Source organism: Schistocerca gregaria, chromosome 11 (genome assembly GCF_023897955.1).
Source record: "Schistocerca gregaria isolate iqSchGreg1 chromosome 11, iqSchGreg1.2, whole genome shotgun sequence".
NCBI classification, from domain to species: Eukaryota; Metazoa; Arthropoda; class Insecta; order Orthoptera; family Acrididae; genus Schistocerca; species Schistocerca gregaria.
Genome location: NC_064930.1, coordinates 14,702,971 through 14,723,537, shown reverse-complemented (window position 1 = coordinate 14,723,537; position 20,567 = coordinate 14,702,971). Strand labels below are relative to the sequence as shown.

Here is a 20,567-nt window from a genome sequence, read left to right as displayed (position 1 = left end):
CTATCAGAGACAGCAAAGGACTTGGAAGAGCAGTTGAACGGAATGGACAGTGTCTTGAAAGGAGGATATAAGATGAACATCTACAAAAGCAAAACGAGGATAATGGAATGTAGTCGAACTGAGCCAGGTGATCCTGAAGGAATTAGATTAGGAAATGAGACACTTAAAGTAGTAAAGGAATTTTGCTATTTGGAGAGCAGAATAACTGATGATGGTCGAAGTAGTGAAGATATAAAATGTAGACTGGCAATGGCAAGGAAAGCGTTTCTGAAGAAGAGAAATTTGTTAACATCGGGTATAGATTTAAGTGTCAGGAAGTCGTTTCTGAAAGTATTTGTGGAGTGTAGTCATCTATGGAAGTGAAATATGGACGATAAATAGTTTGGACAAAAAGAGAAAAGAAGCTTTCGAAATGTGGTGCTACAGAAGAATGCTGAACATTAGATAGATACATCATATAACTAATGAGGAGGTATTGAATAGGATTGGGGAGAAGAGGAGTTTGTGCCACAACTTGACTAGAAGAACGGATCGGTTGGTAGGACATGTTCTGAGGCACCAAGGGATCAAAAATTTAGCATTGTAGGGCAGCGTGGAGGGTAAAAATCGTAGAGGGAGACCAAGAGATGACTACACTAAGCAGATTCAGAAGGATGTGGGTTGCAGTAAGTACTGTGAGGTGAAGAAGCACCCACAGGATAGAGTAGCATGGAGAGCTGCATCAAGCAGTCTCAGGAGTGAAGACCACAACACCACGATGTCGCCTAACATGGATGCGACCGTCATGAACAGGATCACTTCATTAACAGAACCTGGATTCTTCCGAAAACATGACGTTTTGCCATTTGTGCACTGAGGTTCGTCGTTCAGAACACCATCGCAGGCGCTCCTGTCTGTGGTGCAGCGCCAAGTGTAACCGCAGCCACGGTCTCCGAGCTGATAGACCGTACTGCTGCAAAACGTCGTCCAACTTTTCGTGCAGATGGTTGTCGTCTTACAAACGTCCCCATTTGCCGACTCAGGGAGACGTGGCTGCACGATCCGTTACAGCCATGCGGATGAGATGCCTCTCATCTCGAGTGCTAGTGATACGAGGCAGCTGGGATCCAGCACGGCGTTCCCTACTACCCTCCTGAACCCACTGTTTGGATTTTCTGCTAACAGTCATTGGATGTCGAATAACGCGAGCAGCAATGTCGCGATACGATAAACCGCAATTGCGATAGGCTACAATCCGATCTTTTTCGAAGTTGGAAACATGCTGGTACGAAATTTCTCCTCGTTTCACCAGGCAACGCCGGTCAACTGATGTTTGTGTATGAAGAAACGGTTGGAAACTTTCCTCATGTCATCACTTTGTAGGTGTCGCCACCGACGCCAACATTGTGTGAAAGCTCTGAAAAGCTAATAACTTACATATCACAGCATCTTCTTCCTGTCGGTTAAATTTCGCGTCTCTAGCACGTCATCCTCGTGGTGTAGCGATTTTAATGGCCAGTAGGTTATTTAAGGGCCAATTTGATGGTTTCTGCTAGTGTGTACCAGCTGGGAGCCACGAATTTAAATAGTTTGCTTCCCCAGCTTTGCTAGTATTTTGGTGGATTGGGTATTTTATCGCTTAGGGGACTTCATTGTGGCTTATAGGTTATTAACGGCTTTCCCACACCCACACTGAGGTGACTTGTTATCCTGTATTTTGGGTGAACGTTGTCTATTTGTTTAAGGTGTCGTACACTCTTGGGAATTGCTAGTAGATTTAGTGGCAGTCATTTTTAATGCATGTTACAGGAAACACTCAGTTTGGGGAATCCACTTCCACATTGGTTCAAATGGTTCTGAGCACTATGGGACTTAACATCTGTGGTCATCAGTCGCCTAGCACTTATAACTACTTAAACCTAAATAACATAAGGACATCACACACATCCACGCCCGAGGCAGGATTCGAACCTGCGGTCGTAGCAGTCGCGCGGTTCCGGACTGAGCGCCTAGAACCGCTAGACCATCGCGGCCAGCGATCCTGTTCAACTTCTGAAATTATTGTGATCGCTGTTATGCCTTTTCATGTTGTTGTTGTTGTTGTTGTTGTGGTCTTCAGTCTTGAAACTGGTTTGATGCAGCTCACCATGCTACTCTATCCTGTGCAAGCTTCTTCATCTCCCAGTGCCTACTGCAACCTACATCCTTCTGAATTTGCTTAGTGTAGTTATCTCTTGGTCTCCCTCTACGATTTTTACCCTCCACGCTGCCCTCCAATACTAAATTAGTGATCCCTTGATGCCTCATAACACGTCCTACCAACCGATCCCTTCTTCTGGTCAAGTTGTGCCACAAACTTCTCTTCTCGCCAATCCGATTCAATACTTCCTCATTATATATGTGATCTACCCATCTAATCTTCAGCATTCTTCTGTAGCACCACATTTCGAAAGCTTCTATTCTCTTCTTCTCCAAACTATTGATCGTCCATGATTCACTTTCATACATGGCTACACTCAATACAAATACTTTCAGAAATGACTGCCTGGTACTTAAATCTATACTCGATGTTAACAAACTTCTCTTCTTCAGAAACGCTTTTCTTACCATTGCCAGTCTACATTTTATATCCCCTCTACTTCGACCATCATCAGTTATTTTGCTCCCCAAATAGCAAAACTCCTTTACTACTTTACGTGTCTCACTTCCTAATCTAATTCGCTCAGCATCATCTGACTTATTTCGACTACATTCCATTATCCTCGTTTTGCTTTTGTTGATGGTCATTTTATATCCTCCTTTCAAGACACTATCCATTCCGTTCAACTGCTCTTCCAAGTCCTTTGCTGTCTCTGACAGAATTACGATGTCATCGGCGAACCTCAAAGTTTTTGTTTCTTTTCCATGGACTTTAATACCTACTCCGAAATTTTCTTTTGTTTCCTTCATTGCTTGCTCAATATACCGATTGAATAACATGGGGGATAGACTACAGCCCTGTCTCACTCCCTTCCCCACCACTGCTTCCCTTTCATGTCCCTCGACAATTATAACTGCCATCTGGTTTCTGTACAAATTGTAAATAGCCTTTCGCTCCCTGCATTTTACCCCTGCCACCTTCAGAATTTGAAAGAGAGTATTCCAGTCAACATTGTCAAAAGTTTCTCTAAGTCTACAAATGCTAGAAACGTAGGTTTGCCCTTCCTTAATCTAGCTTCTAAGATAAGTCGTAGGGTCAGTATTGCCTCACATGTACCAGCATTTCTAAGGAATCCAAACTCATCTTCCCCGAGGTCGGCTTCTACTAGTTTTTTCATTCGTCTGTAAAGAACTCGCGTTAGTATTTTGCAGCTGTGACTTATTAAACTGATAGTTCGGTAATTTTCACATCTGTCAACACCTGCTTTCTTTGGGATTGGAATTATTATATTCTTCTTGAAGTCTGAGGGCATTTCGCCTGTCTCATATATCTTGCTCACCAGATGCTAGAGTTTTGTCAGGACTGGCTCTCCCAAGGCCGTCAGTAGTTCCAATGGAATGTTGTCTACTCCAGGGGCCTTGTTTCGACTCATGTCTTTCAGTGCTCTGTCAAACACGTCACGCAGTATCGTATCTCCCATTTCATCTTCATGTACATCCTCTTCCATTTCCATAATATTGTCCTCAAGTACATCGCCCTTGTATAGACCCTTCTACCTTTCTGCTTTCCCTTCTTTGGTTAGAACTGGGTTTCCATCTGAGCTCTTAATATTCATAAAAGTGGTCCTCTTTTCTCCAAAGGTCTCTTTAATTTTCCTGTAGGCAGAATCTATCTTACCCCTAGTGAGATAAGCTTCTACATCCTTACATTTGTCCTCTAGCCATCCCTGCTTACCCATTTTGCACTTCCTGTCGATGTCATTTTTGAGACGTCTGTATTCCTTTTTGCCTGCTTCATTTACTGCATTTTTATACTTTCTCCTTTCATCAATTAAATTCAATGTTTCTTCTGTTACCCAAGGATTTCTACTAGCCCTCGTCTTTTTACCTACTTGTTCCTCTGCTGTCATCATTATTTCATCCCTCAAACCTACCCATTCTTCTTCTATTGTATTTCTTTCCCCCATTCCTGTCAATTGATCCCTTATGCTCACCTTGAAACTCAATGCAACCTCTGGTTATTTTAGTTTATCCAGGTCCCATCTCCTTAAATTCCCACCATTTTGCAGTTTCTTCAGTTTTAATCTACATGTCATAACCAACAGATTGTGGTCAGAGTCCACATCTGCCCCTGGAAATGTCTTACAATTTAAAACCTGGTTCCTAAATCTCTGTCGTACCATTATATAATCTATCTGAAACCTGTCAGTATCTCCAGGCTTCTTCCATGTATACAGCCTTCTTTTATGATTCTTGAACCAAGTGTTACCTATGATTAAGTTGTGCTCTGTGCAAAATTCTACCAGGCGGCTTCCTCTTTCATTTCCTTGCCCCAGTCCATATTCACCTACTACGTTTCCTTCTCTCCCTTTTCCTACTACCAAATTCCAGTCACCCATGACTATTAAATTTTCATCACCCTTCAATATCTGAATAATTTCTTTTATTTGATCATACATTTCTTCAACTTCTTCGTCGTCTACAGAGCTAGTTGGCATATAAACTTGTACTACTGTAGTAGGTGTGGGCTTCGTATCTATCTTGGCCACAATAATGCGTTCACTATGCTGTTTGTAGTAGCTTACCCGCATTGCTATTTTCCTATTCATTATTAAACCTACTCCTGCATTACCCCTATTTGATTTTGTGTTTATAACACGGTAGTCACCTGACCAGAAGTCATGTTCCTCCTGCCACCGAACTTCACTAATTCCCACTATATCTAACTTTAACCTATCCATTTCCCTTTTTAAATTTTCTAACCTACCTGCCCCATTAAGGGATCTGACATTCCACGCTCCGACCCGTAGAACGCCAGTTTTCTTTCTCCTGATAACGACATCCTCTTGAGGAGTCCCGGCCCGGAGATCCGAATGGGGGACTATTTTACCTCCGGAATATTTTACCCAAGAGGATGCCATCATCATTTAATCATACAGTAAAGCTGCATGTCCTCGGGAAAAATTACGGCTGTAGTTTCCCCTTGCTTTCAGCCGTTCGCAGTACCAGCACAGCAAGGCTGTTTTGGTTATTGTTACAAGGCCAGATCAGTCAATCATCCAGACTGTTGCCCCTGCAACTACTGAAAAGGCTGCTGCCCCTCTTCAGGAACCACACGTTTGTCTGGCCTCTCCACAGATACCCCTCCGTTGTGGTTGCACCTACGGTGCGGCTATCTGTATCGCTGAGGCACGCAAGCCTCCCCACCAGCGGCAAGGTCCATGGTTCATAATCTTGGTAATCTTTAATCATACAAATTCTTGTTAAGCAATAAAGTGTATTCCATGAAACAAAAATGACAAAATATGTGGGTCCATCTTCCTTGTTCTTTTCCCTAAAATTATGCCAATCCTTGTTCTGAGGCATCAGTCGATTACCTTTCAGCTGAATTGCACATTCCGATGTATAATTACTGCGGACGTGGTACAAAGCTTCAAAAAGTTTTGGCTCATGGTGAAGTGGGGTTAACGTGCTTGGCGAGGCGTGTGGCGTGTTTGGAACCCGACGTTGCATTCCAAACACAAAAAGACCTCCGAGGACGTCACACTGCTGACTGAATTGTAACTGATCAAGCCGAGGCAATACGTGCAAGAAAGTACACTAGTATAGGGCAGCGCATTGCATCGTTTGTAGTACATAAAACAATGCATGGTGAACTTAAGTTGGGCTTCAGTATGAATTTCAAACAAGCTATAAACGCCGCACGTCGTGCGCTGATGAAGAAGCAGAAGAAGAAGAATGCAACGATGAAGAAGAAGCCAGCGCAGACATGTTTGAGAAACTGTCCTGACAGCGGTGACCGGAACGAAAAGCGGTCTGAAATATAAGCAGCGATTAGAGCAGCCAAGCTTCTGCGGATACCCCAGACATGAGAGGTGGGACTACCCCCTCCCCCATCCCCGCTCTCGCGGGTCTCTCAGCCAAGTGTTCACTGGCGGGGTGTGCTATGGCCATTGCCAGAACAGTCTAAAACGCACAGAATTAACAATAACAGCTAGCGGATGCACTTGATGGAAACGGCAACCATCGAAAGGGGAATGTACACTAAGTGAGGAAAAGTACGCGGAGAGCTGTCTGAAAGTACATACAAGTTCGTGGGGCACTCCATCGGTAATGGTGTTCGCCCACCCTCAGCCTTGATGACTACTTCCACTCTCGCTGGCATACGTTCAATCAACTGCTGGAATGTTTCTTGGGGAATGGCAGCCAGTTATTCAAGGAGAGTTGCACTGACGAGAGCTATCGATATCGGTCGGTGATGCCTGGCACAAAGTCGGCATTCCAGAACATCCCAAAGATGTTCAGTAGGATTCAGGTCAGGACTCTGTGCATGCCAGTCCATTACAGGGATGTTATTGTCTTGTAACCTCTCAGCAACAGGCCGTGCATTATGAACAGGTGCTCGATCGTGTTGAAAGATGCTATCACCACCCCCGAATTGCTCATCAACAGTGGGAAGCAAGAAGATCCTTGAAACATCAACGTTGGCACTACACACATTGTCAGCTGACGTTCGCTGGACATTCGCCATACCCACACCCTGCCATCGGATCGCCACATTGTGAACTGTGATTCGTCACTCCACACAGCGTTGTTTCACTGTTCAATTGTCCAATGTTTACTCTCCTTACGCAAAGCGAGACGTCGTTTGGCATTTATCGGCGTGATGAGTGGCTTATGAGCAGCCGCTCCACCATGAAATCCGAGTTTTCCCACCTACCTTACTGTCGCAGTACTTCCAGTGGATCCTGATGCAATTTGGAGTTCGTGTGTAGTGGTCTGGATAGATGCCTGCCTATTACACATTACAACCGTTTCAACTGTTGGGGTGCTCTGTCGGCCAACAGAAGAATCGGTCTGTACGCATTTGTGCTGTACGTTTCGACTGTACTATCACACAGGAAACGGTGGACCTCGGGATGTTCAGAATTGGGGAAATCTTGCGTACAGATACATGACACGAGTGACACCTGACCACGTTCGAAGTCCATGATTTCCGAGGAGAGCCTCATTCTGCTCTCTCACGATGTCTAATAACTACCTGCCAGTAGGTGGCGGCACAATGCACCTAACATGAAAAACATAATTTTAAGGGGTGTCCGGATACTTTGCATAATATAGTGTACCTGAAACTGTAAAAGAAGGGACTAGATTTTCATAAATAACCAACCTGCCGGACAGACCATTTACAAATATAGATCTGCTCAATTTTGTTAGGAAAATATTCAACATTCCAAGTTTATATCGTGTAAAAATGTATATGCCGTGTGGCTAGGGCCTGCTCCAAGCTCATCCTGAGAATGTGGAATTGTGAATTTAGAAGTTGCTGCGGGGCCTGTAACCCTCTTAATGGCGTATGTTGAGAAAGTCGCGGACGACGTCTACTACTCTGCAGATCTGCAACTTGCAGAAGTGTTACATGGATACTTTACGGGCAGTAGACGAGCGCTCTATAATTCCCATTGCGACCAAGTTTTCAGTACTTACCTGCACAGGCAACTGTGCACCACGTTCCTTCTAACTTTTACGAAGAAGCATTTGTAAGGAAGTCCACTAAGCATCCACCTCAGATGCAATATCATGTACTGCAAGTACAACAACATGATCGTCATTACTGTGCACGAATTGTGTTCCACTGATTCATTTAACCAATGGAGGGTTGAATATTGCACTGACTAGGCTCGAGATGGACAATAGCATTCCAAATGTCACAGAGACTAACAATGAACTTTATCTGGACATTAATGACGAAAAATAAATCACGGAAATAGAACCTGGTGCATTCGGTAGTGATAATTTAAACCAAGTTTTAAAACAGTTTGGGAAAACGAGTGTGTGACAGGCAAACACCAATCCACTTACATCTGGAATAAACACGCCGAATGGAACCATTTAGTTAAACCAGAAAAGTTCAATAGGACAGCTACTGTGTTTCACCAATCGACAGATTTTGAAGAAGGATCCTAATAAATTCTACAGATGTGATCAGTCGGTGGGTATACGCCCTGTCAGTAAAAGCCGTGTCGATTCTGACGTAGCAACGAACTCTTACCTCAACAACAGACTCATTCACGTCAGTTGGAACAGACAGTAGGATCGTTGAAACTCCAACCAACGTTTTATACCTCCCAGCAACAGTTAAGACACAGGATTATAAGGAGGTAAGTATTGTGGATCAGGACAGTCAGCTAGTCGACTTTGGCGCTAAAGGATCGCACCTGAGGCAGGAGACTCAACCCGCCGGCCCGGGAGCGCCCAAACCTGTTTGAGTGGACCGGAGGCGTCGTCGTTCTTGCATTAGCAGAGGCCCAGGGCTGTCCTCCTGCTGAGCTTTTCTGTCGCCCACGGTGGGTGTGAGTTATAAAACCACCGCACACGATTTGCAGCTCCGCAGTTCAGAAAAGAAAACCCAGGCGACATCACGTCCAAATACATTCATTACTTCTCTACGAGAGGTGTGCTGGTTTCTGCAGTTCTCAGACTACCGTCTCCATAGGTATTCGATTATATCTCTCCTCTAAGATCTGAAATTACTGAAACTACCTCATTGGAATGAAGAACAATACCAACGCTATCTGATGCAATGAGCAATCACAGCAAATCTATTTATACTTTTCGATCGCCTTAGTATATATATATATTGCGGCAACTGATTGTTCATTGTTTTATGTTGAATTTCAGTACTGAGTGGTCAGCCTAATATACGCTTTGTAGTGCTTTCGCATTTCAAGCTGATATGACTCTTCGCTTCTCCATTTGCTTTCTTACGCAGATCAGTCAAACACAGTATTCCACAGTATTCCGCACTGTCGCTTGATAAGCAAAGTAAGAGCCTACGGAATACCAGACCAGCTGTGTGGCTGGATTGAAGAGTTTTTTACAAACAGAACACAGCATGTTGTTATCAATGGAGATACGTCTACAGGCGTTAAAGTAACCTCCCCACAGGGGAGTGTTATGGGACCATTGCTTTTCACAATATATATAAATGACCTAGTAGATGGTGTCGGAAGTTCCATGCGGCTTTTCGCTGATGATGCTGTAGTGTACAGAGAAGTTGCAGCATTAGAAAATTGTAGCGAAATGCAGGAAGATCTGCAGGGGATAGGCATTTGGTGCAGGGAGTGGCAACTTACCCCTAACATAGATAAATGTAATGTATTGCGAATATATAGAAAGAAGGATCCTTTATTGTATGATTATATGATAGCGGAACAAACACTGGTAACAGTTACTTCTGTAAAATATTTGGGAGTATGCGTGCGGAACGACTTGAAGTGGAATGATCATATAAAATTAATTGTTGGTAAGGCGGGTTCCAGGTTGAGACTCATTGGGAGAGTCCTTAGAAAATGTAGTCCATCAACAAAGAAGGTGACTTACAAAACACTCGTTCGACCTATAGTTGAGTATTGCTCATCAGTGTGGATCCGTACCAGGTCGGGTTGACGGAGGAAATAGAGAAGATCCAAAGAAGAGGGCCGCATTTCGCCACAGGGTTATTTGGTTACCGTGATAGCGTTACGGAGATGTTTAGCAAACTCAAGTGGCAGACTCTGCAAGAGAGACGCTCTGCATCGCGGTGTAGCTTGCTCACCAGGTTTCAAGAGGGTGCGTTTCTGGATGAGGTATCGAATATATTGCTTCCCCCTACTTATACCTCCCGAGGAGATCACGAATGTAAAATTAGAGAGATTCGAGCGCGCACGGAGGCTTTCCGGCAGTCGTTCTTCCCTCGAACCATACGCGACTCGAACAGAAAAGGGAGGTAATGACAGTGGCACGTAAAGTGCCCTCTGCCACACACCGTTGGGTGGCTTGCGGAGTATAAATGTAGATGTAGACGTAGATGTAGCTATACATTTACAGATATTTGGGTAATAATTTAAGGTTTTGTAGGGTCATAGGAAAATAAGATAAAGCGGACCTGGTGTTTTTCGAAATTCCCTATCTGTATTGCGTTTTCTGTTAAACTTACAATCTGCGTGCCAAATATGCATTGTTTCACCTTGTTGATGCCGAATATTTTATGTTCAGCTGTGGTGGTCACCATCATGTAATTTTACCGAGAGCTGCCAGAGAAATTCAGTAACTGGATTAAAGATTTCTCTCAGTATTTGGTCCTGCTCCAAATGTCCTAACATTAGCAAGCGTAGTTCCTCTCGAAAGTCCTCTGCGCGTGTATGACCTTATGTTTGGTCTACATCTTCTTGCTTACTAAGTAGACACTTCCACGGAGGTGTGCTTCTATACTCGTTTTTCTTGGTTTCAGCTTTTCAACGACGGTTACCCTTCCAGCCCAGTGTTGACACTACTCTCAATTCCAGTTAACTCCTTCGCTCAGTCTCCCAGTTGTTTGCAAAATACTTTCATGATTTCTCCTCACGTCCACCCGCAAACCGTCCGCCTGTTGCTCATGATATTCCTCTAGGTTATTGAGCACTCCCTCAACACATCGGTGCTAATTTTCGCATGGATTATACCGCACATTCCCAAAATTCCGTTTATATCTTTCAGATAAATCCTTAACACACTGCCAGCTCATTATTCGAATGTCTGAATTTTCGCATCCAAGCGGAAGCAAATGCTATATCCATGTATACCAGTGTATCACTTCTCAGGCTGAGCGGTCGACATGTGTGCGAACCTATCCAGGGTGCAGTGTATCCTGATGTACTGACCTCATTGCGTAGCTACAAGCTCAGAAACTCTTGCAAGCCTTTCTGTGTGCCTACCATGATTTAGTTTCCTTGTTTTGTCAATAACGCGAAATCTGTACTGCTTATGATTCCAGCATTCCCCCTCATATCTTTATCAATTTATTGGATGATATATCTGTTTCCACATGTGCTTGGTAAATGTACTTCAAATTGAAATGGTCTTGTTTGAAGGCTATAATGAGCTTTGCATTGTCCCTCACCAACTGTTTTGGGATTATGGAATATGTTACACTCAAATAAAATACATCATCGTCCATATGACGACCGAAACAGAAGTTTCGGAGAATTTCCACAGAAACATCATCAATATGGACACAATGTTTGACTTTGCTTTTCTGGTGGAGAGATTTCAATGCTTTCACTGAATGTTATGTATGTTACACCAACCAGCCCCTGCAATGTTTCCTGAAACAGTTTTTATCTTGCTTGGAAAAGTGTTTTTCAGAACACAGAAACATTCTCAAAATGGAGTCCATGTAGACACACTAGCAGTGACATGAATACATTTGTTTTGCCACAGCTGGATGGACCCACAATTTTAGCTCTTAGGTAATCAGGAAGGAGTATCCCATTACTCTTCTTCTTCAGGTCATCATCACAGGACCAGTCGCTTACTATAAATTCCTTATGTTTCACCCACCATACCATGATACAGACTACATCACCTATTGGCGTGCAATAGGTTTATAAATAAAAGAGAATTGCAGTGAAAATGTTTATAGTACTTGAGATTGTATATACACATTTTTTTTTTCAAAAATCATACATTGGCTTCAATGCATCTGAAATATCAACAGTTTCTTTTTTCATATTCATTTCCATACAGAATTTATCGAATAAAGTTTCTTTGTATTCGTGGAACTCAAATGGTTCAAATGGCTCTAAGTACTATGGGACTGAACATCTGAGATCATTAGTCCCCTAGAACTTAGGACTGCTTAAACCTAACTAAGCTAAGGACATCACACACATCCATGCCCGAGGCAGGAATCGGACCAGCGACCTCAGCGGTCGCACGGCTCCAGACCGAAGCTCCTACAACCGCTCGGCCACTGCGGCCGGCGCTTGGAATTCAGTTTGAAATGTTACGTTTATATATATATTCCGCAGGCCACAATACACAAGGGTACCCTGTACCACTACTGGTCGTTGTCTTTCCTGTTTCCGCCGCAGATAGAGAGGGGAGAAAACGGCTGTTTACGCACATCAAGAACAGTTTTGCATCACCTCGGTCCCGAAAGTTCAGGAGCCTGTACAGAAAATTGGAATAGAGACCAACATAAACATCATTTCTGACGGTCTTATTGCTCATGAAAACCACACATTGCATGTTGTGCCACCATACAGAGAGTTCTTCGGAGGTGGTAATCCATATTGCCACATTGCTGTACACACTGGTACCTCTAATACCCTGTACCTCGTCCTCTTGCATTGATGCATGCCTGTATTCGTCGTGGCATACTATCTACAAGTTCATGAAGGCACTGTTGGTCGAGATTGTTCCACAGCTCAACGGCGATTCGGTGTAGATCCTTCAGAGTGGTTGGTGTGTCACGTCGTCCATAAACAGCTCTTTTCAGTCTATCCCAGGCACATTCGATAGTTTTCATGTCTGGAGAAGATGCTGGCCACTCTAGTCCAGCGATGACGTTATCCTGTAGGAAGTCATTCACAAGATGTGCACGAAGGGGGGCAAATTGTCGTCCATGAAAATGAATGCCTCGTCACCATGCTGCCAATATTGTTGCACTATCTGTCGGAGGATGGAATTCACGTATCGTACAGCCGTTATGGCGCCTTCCATGACCACCAGCGACGTACGTCGGCCACACATAATGCCACCCCAAAACATCAGGGAACATCCACCTTGCTGCAATTGGTGGACAGTGTGTCTAAGGCGTTCAACCTGACCAGGTTGCCTCCAAACACGTTTCTGGTTGAAGGCATATGCGACACTCATAAGTGAGGAGAACATGATGCCAGTCCTGAGCGGTCCATTCGGCACGTTGTTGGGCCCGTATGTACCACGCTGCATGGTGTCGTGGTAGCAAAGATGGACATCGCCACGGACGTCGGGAGTGAAGTTACGCACAGTCTGAGTCGTAACACGATTTCTTATGGCTGCACGAAATGCATTATTCAACGTGGTGGCGTTGATTTCTGGGTTCCTCCGAACTATAATCCGTAGCTGTCATCCACTGCAGTACTAGCCCTTGGGCGGCCTGAGTGAGGCATGTCCTCGACATGTACGAAAAAATGGCGCTTTATTTCACTCCGAGACACCTGCACACTTCCCTTGTTCAGAGCCCTTCCTAGCAGAATGTAACAATGCGGACGCGATCGAACCGCGGTGTTGACCATCTAGGAAGGGTTGAACTACAGACAACACGAGCCGTCTACCTTTTTCCGGTTCGAATGACTGGAACTGATCGGCTGTCGGACCCCCTCTGTCTAATAGGCGCTACTCATGCATGGTTGTTTACATCTTTGTGCGGGTTTAGTGACACCTCTGAGCAGTTAGAGGGACTGTGTCTGCGACATAATATCCACAGTCAACCTCTATCTACAGGATTTCAGGGAACCGCGGTGATGCGAAACTAGTGTTTATGTGTGTATATACCAGTGTATGAGCCCAGTTTATCGTATCTCATCTTTGTGGTACCTACGCGAAATGTATGTTCGTTGCAATATAATCGTTCTGCTGTGAACTTCGTACGCCAGTCCTCTAAACTTTCTCAGTAGTGTTCTTCGAAATGAATGTCTTCTTCCCTCCAGCGATTCCCACTTCAACTCCCGAAGCAACAATTCCATGCAATCGATCCCATCAGTAATAAATCTAACAAGTCGCCTCTGAGTTCTTTCAACCGACCTGGCGCAGGTCTGAAACATTCGAGCAGTACTGAAGAATAGGTCGCACTGTTAATCTACGTGTGGTCCTACACTATACAAAATTCTCCCAATAAACCAAAATGGACCATTCGCCATTCCTACCGCAATCCTCACACCGTCGTTCCATTTCATGTAGGTTAACTGACTGAGTCAAGCAGGACACTACTAATGCTCTATCTGAACATTATTAGTTTGTTTCTCCTACTCAGCATTAACTTACATTTTCCTACATTAAGAGCCAGCTGAAACGCATCACAACAACTACAAATTTTGTCTACGTAATCTTGTATCAACCTGCAGTCACTTATCTTCGACACGTGCCTGTACACCACAACATCATCAGCGAACAACCACAGATTGCTGCCCAGCCTGTCTGCCAGATGATTTATGAATATAGAAAGGAGCAACGGTCCTGTCACTTTTCCCTGGGGCACTCCTGTATTTCTCTTAAACTTTTTGGTGATCCTCTGGTTTCTTTTGGCACTGTCTAGATACACTGGTGTAAATCGTCAGCGCTCACTCAACTCATTCGGAGATAGGCTGTAACGGCGCTATACACAGTCTTAACACAATGCACCAGTCTGTTGACTCCTTCCAACACAGTGCTTAATCCCAGCCCTAGACCGAACAATTTTTTGATGGCAGTATGTTGCAGATCAATGAATGTGCTCCCTGATTTTATACAGAGAGCTGAATTACCAATCAATATTGAATTTGAAAGAGTTTGAGAACATTATGTCTCTACGTAATGTAATATGATTGTAAGATTCCGGCTGCGATACTAGCAATGATGCGCTATCGTAATTTGATACGACGACGCTCTTTGCTCTGACGACAACAAAAAACTGGCTCTGAGACTTTAACATCTGAGGTCATGAGTCCCCTAGACTTAGAACTACTTAAACCTAACTAACCTAAGGACATGATACACATCCATGCCCGAGGGAAGATTCGAACCTGCAACCGTAGCGGTCGCGCGGTTCCAGACTGAAGCGCCTAGAACCGCTCGGCCACACCGGCCGGCTCTGACGACAACACTTCCTGCTGAAAGAAAAGAGGGAGATGTATGGTGTTTCTTGTAATTGTTGGAGATACGAAATGCTGATTGGACATTTTGCTTTTTTGAAGTCAGATAAATTTGCATATAGAAGTAATCTGAAGTGCAGAGGTCAACTTGTAATCGTAGTTATCAAGAACAAAACATTTAATTTGTCAAAAACAAGGTAAATACCGTTTACGTTTATTCGGTGTTGGATCCCAGGACCTTCATAAAACGATTTGTGTGTTTAGAAATGTAGTGTACAGTGGTTTCTTAGCGAATTAACAAAAGGGGGCAAATTTGCTACTATCCCTGTCCGAACGAGGCGCAATGATTTCGCCGTCGGCTTGTATGTTCCATACGTTCCCTCAGCGACCTGTTTGTCAGTCAGAAGGTATCATACTGCCACTCCCACTGTGAAAAATATAGCTGCTAAGGCAGACGGCGTCTTCATCGCGAGTTGTAGCGGTTTTCTCCGACTGTGCCTGGCGTTCTCTGAGAACCGGAGAAGCAGAAACCTCCGACCACCAAATCATCCTGTGCCTAACTCGTTCCAGTCCGGTCCCTTTAATCGTTCTGTCCTTACAGCAGTCACGAAGAAAACACGTTCATCTGTAGTCAAAGTTTTTCACGGACTGTTTGTATTAGACTGGTAGAGATCTTATAAAGTATATATCCAGACAATAAATTCAAAAGAGGGTTTTTAGTCCAGTACGTATCTTATCTTTGTCGAAAACAAAAGTCAAAGAGCAAGTTAATTAATGAATAATTTTTTTTTACGACGTAGCGGTTAATTTTAAGCAGCACAGTCAACGTCTGGTGTGGGACGAGTTGGATAATACATTATGGTCACTGATATACACTTCAGTGTGTTCCATTTCATACAATGCGTGCTCACAAAACTTCACTTTAACATTTTTCGATATGATTTCAGTGTATAACAGCACATCCCAGTCGTTGACTCCTACAGACGCTGGTACACCGATATTTAAACGTTTCGAACCTGTAGATGTTACATTGTATGTTGAAGTGAAAAGCATTAGAGGGATAGGTGGAACTTGTAGTTTCTCATCTACAGTATGTACACCTCATTCTTGTTGCAGTGGCATCAGAATCTTCTGAGATGGCTCGCATGCTGGCAGCCAGCACTGCACCGCTTAGTGGCGCAGAGGACAGCTCACCTCTGTCCTGCCCCAGCTTGCTGACCCGGTGTGCAGCAGGGTCCCGCGGAGCGGCTGCCGACGCTTGCCCTGACACGTCAGAGGTCACTGAGCCCCAACAAGCCGACAATGGATGCTGCTGCTCTGGAAACGTCGAAGGCTGCCACTGAACAAAGAAGAAGGAGCAAGAAGCACCTACACAGACGACGGAAGTGTAGTAGAACGAAGGAAAAATAGAACAGCACTGAATCTAAGATATTTCCTTTTATGGTTATTCCTATTCTGCTGCTGGGGTGTGCAGCGTGATCTCGGCTGCTGCTGGCGGCACTTCATGGTTCTCCTTCCCCTTCTTCCACAGACTGGCTGTGACTGAGACCAGTGAGCTGCCACATCTGCCCTGTGCACCCGACATACAGATCACATGACTGGATGTGGTGTTCCTGCAATCCTATTGGCCCCTGTCAATTTTCTGGCGGTGATGGAAGGGGAGAAAAAATCTGCTTCAAGAGACTTCTGGTGGTAGTTTTGTGAACTACCTCAATCACTGTGGCGTTGTTGCTGAAGAACACACAATCACCTCTTAGATACCGTGTGATCAAAAAGTCAGTATAAATTTGAAAACTGAATAAATCACGGAATAATGTAGATACAGAGGTACAAATTGACACACATGCTTGGAATGACATGGGGTTTTATTAGAATCAAAGAAATACAAAAGTTCAAAAAATGTTCGACAGATGGCGCTTCATCTGATCAGAATAGCAATAATTAGCATCACAAAGTAAGACAAAGCAAAGATGATGTTCTTTACAGAAACTGCTTAATATGTCCAGCATCATTCCTTACCAATAGCTCTAGTCAAGGAATAATGTTGTGAACAGCACTGTAAAGCACGTCCGGAGTCATGGTGAGGCATTGGCGTCGAATGTCTTTCAGCATCCCTAGAGATGTCCGTCGATCACGATACACTTGCGACTCTAGGTAACCGCAAAGTCAATAATCGCACAGACTGAGGTCTGGGGACCTGGGAGGCCAAGCATGACGAAAGTGGTGGCTGAGCACACGATCATCACCAAACGACGCGTCTAGCAACATGGGTGGAGCGCCATCATGCATAAACATGGTATGTTCCAGCAGGTGTTTATCAGCCAGGCTGGGGATGATGCAATTCTGTAAAATATCGGCGTATCTCTCACCCGTCACGGTAGAAGTTACAAAAGCAGAATCACTCATTTCCTCGAAGAAAAAAGCAACGATAACTGTAGACGTGGTAAATCCAACCCATACCGTGACTTTCTAGTCGTGCAGTGGAGTTTCCACGACAGTTCTAGGATTTTCGGTAGCCCAAATTCTGCAGTTGTGGGCGTTGACAGACCCTCGGAGCGTGAAATGTGCTTCATCGGTCCACAACAGGTTACTCAACCAATCGTCATCTTAAGCCGTATTTTGAAACGCCCACACCGCAAATGCCCTCCGATCACTAAATTGCCAGGTAACAGTTCATGATGCCGATGGATTTTGTACGGATGGCATCGGAGGGTACGCCTCCGTGCCAACCAAACAGTAGTGTATGGAATGCCGGTGCGACGTGCGACTGCACGAGCGCTGACTTCCCCGTGCGTAGACAAACCCGCTACAGTCTCCATTTCTTCCTGAACTGTCTCAGCAGCATTACGCCTTGTGCTCGGTCGGCAACTACGGGATCTATCGTCTAAACAACCCGTGGCTTCGAACTTGGATATCATTCTCGCCACAGCTGCATTTGTCAACGGACCTTTACCTGTTCGAATCCCCTTCCTATGGCGAAAGGATCGTAATGCTGAACTAGCACATTCCCCATTCTGATAATACAGCTTCACTGAAAGGGCCTTTTCAGGTAACGTCAACATCCTGCGACTGCTGGCACATCTGATTTCTCTCTCATTACTGCTCCTTTCATACACCTTTTGCCATGCGCAGTCACTGGCGTTTTGCTGTCCAGTGCCATCTGTCGGTTCTAATGAAACCCCATGTCATTTCAAGCATGTGTGTCAATTTGTACCTCTCTGTCTACATTATTCCGTGGTTTAAGTTTTCAAATTTATACTGACTTTTTGATCACCCAGTATATTGTTAGGGCGTTTCAAAAAATGTAGGCCCTTGCAGCACAAGCTGTCACCTGTATGAGCTGCGAAGTGCGTCTTCAGCCCACCCTGCTCCACAGCCACTATTTGCTGTAAAATATTCTTCTTGCGCTCATCAGTTGTCTTTCCTTTGCAGTCTTCGTGTTACGAGCTAGGGATGCAGTCGTCAGCTGTCTGTCTGCACGTGAGCTATTCTTCTTAGTAAGTTCGTCCTCTATCGCCGCTTTCCTGGAACAGTGCAGAGAGTAATTGGCACATGCCTCTGATTCACGACTGCACCTAATATACTTATTAAACTCCTGCTCCTCCAGCACTGAGATCTTCACCATTGAACACGTTCCACATTCAACTTTCCCATTTAGTGTGAACTGCTCACCACCTTGGTTTTGCATGGCAGCCCGTGTGTACCTTGGCCTGGATTCGCTTCCTAAGGACACTACTCCAGCCTCGCTCCATCTGATTCAGACTCACGACCTGTGCATGGGACATCGCGAAAGATTTCAGCATTCCAACCTGTAAAATGGACGCTGAGGAGTTCACAGATTTTAAGATTGTTACAGATCTCGCTACTAAACCAAAAGTCCATGTACATGGAAACAACGTAAAAGTCACAAAGTTTACAACGATGAAATCATCATGTTGCTTGGAATTGTTTAAAGTAATAAAATCTACACTGGAGTCTCGGCAGTTCACAATTTTCTGCTAGGCACGACAGAGGGTACCAGAATTTCACTTTTTCCTAGAGTTTATATACGCCTTGTAAACACCACAAGCCAAGGCAAATATGAACACTGAATTACAAAGACTTAACACAACTACCTGATTTTGTGCTTGAAATGGACCCACAGTTTTATCTGAACCTCAACTCACAGAACATGCCTCATGAAAATGATGCTATCGAGGACAATGAAACACTGGATTAAGTCTTAGTTGAGTGTATGTGTGTTGTGCTTAAAGTATTTGTTCTGTGTGCTCTGATTCAAGTTCCACATTCATTATAAACGTAACAGCTGTCGAAAGTAGACTACCATCACCAGCATATACATCAAAATTTAGTAAATTAATATCAACAATAATAATAATAACAATAATACTAATAGTACTAAATATTAATAAAATTTCATAAGAAAGTGGTTACTTTTTTCATGGAAATTTACAACGCTGAGATGTTGTTAATAAACTAGCTAGAACTCTGAAACTGATGGTTTGGGTACAAATTTAATTCTCACAATCACCTCGGGTCTGTTTAGTTCCTCGGAATCTGCTCTCTGATGTACTTATCTAATCATCAGTATTCTTCTGTAGGACAACGTTGTAGAATCTTCTATTATCTTTTTCTCTGACTTGTTTATCCTCAATGATTTACTTCTGAACAGGGATACTCTCCAAACACCTTCCTAAAACGCGTCCCAACATTCACTTTTATATTCAGTGTCAACAAGTTTCTCTTTTTGATAAATCCTTTTCCTGTTGCTTCCTGTATCCATTCTTATCCGCTCTACTTCAGTCATAGTTTATTATTAGCAAGTAAAACAGCAAAACACACTAAATACTTTTACTGTCTCATCTACTAATCTATAACTCCCTCAATGTCACCTAACTCATACTGACTATATTTAATTAGCTTTGGTTTAGTTTTCTTGATATTCATCATGTAATCTCCTGTCAACATGTATCTCCCTTGTTTCATCTACAAACAGCTTGAGCAACAAAGTGGAAAGATTCCAGTCTTGCAGAACTATCTTTTTTATACGAGCACTTCTGTTGTTGATTCTCTTTCTTTTCTCTTACTTGTTCATTTTTTAAACTGCCCATGTTACGTTATAGCCGATAATTATTCTTTTGAGGATCCAAACACTGTGCGTCATTTTACATTGTGGAAAGCTTTATCCAGTGTTATAAATCTGATGAATGTATTCCTTGAGTCCCAAAAACAGACGCTACCATGACGGAAATGTACGGTCGTGGAAGTCCCCAAATAAATGTTTCTTCCTACATCATGGAATATATAACGAATGGAACAGAACGTCTGGATCACAACTGTTTTATTAATGATGAGCGATTGCGATCTTACTACCAGATCATCTTGAGATCTAAGCTAGGAAGTGGAAGAAAACTCCAGCGACAATGCAATTTCTTTGCTAATACATAGGAATATTCTTTCAGAAAGATTATATGAAGACATGCGGGGAAAAACGAGCTAACCCTCAAATGTAAAGACTTAGAGATACGTGTTGCCATCTGTTGTTCGGTATTTGATATTGGTATCACCCCTAATGAGGAGGCACTGAACAGAAATGAGGAGAAGAGAAATTTGTGGCAAAACTTGAGTAGAAGAAGGGATCGGTTGGTAGGACATGTTCTGAGGCCCCAAGGGATCACCAATTTAGTACTTGAGGGCAGCGTGGAGGGTAAAAGTCGTAGAGGGAGACCAAGAGATGAATACACTAAGCAGATTCAGAAGGGCGTAGGTTGTAGTAGTTACTTGGAGATGAAGAAGCTTGTACAGGATAGAGTA

At 43.7% G+C, this 20,567-nt stretch overlaps 1 protein-coding gene across 1 annotated transcript in view; it reads left to right on the top strand.

Annotated features, from left to right (window-relative positions):
* LOC126295394 (uncharacterized) overlaps positions 1-20,567 on the top strand; it is a 766,077-nt gene that overhangs the window by 674,590 nt on the left and 70,920 nt on the right. Inside the window, exon 10 of the mRNA XM_049987875.1 lies at positions 5,323-5,335. Within this exon, the coding sequence (XP_049843832.1) occupies positions 5,323-5,335 (13 nt within the window). The remainder of the gene's footprint in view (positions 1-5,322; positions 5,336-20,567) is intronic.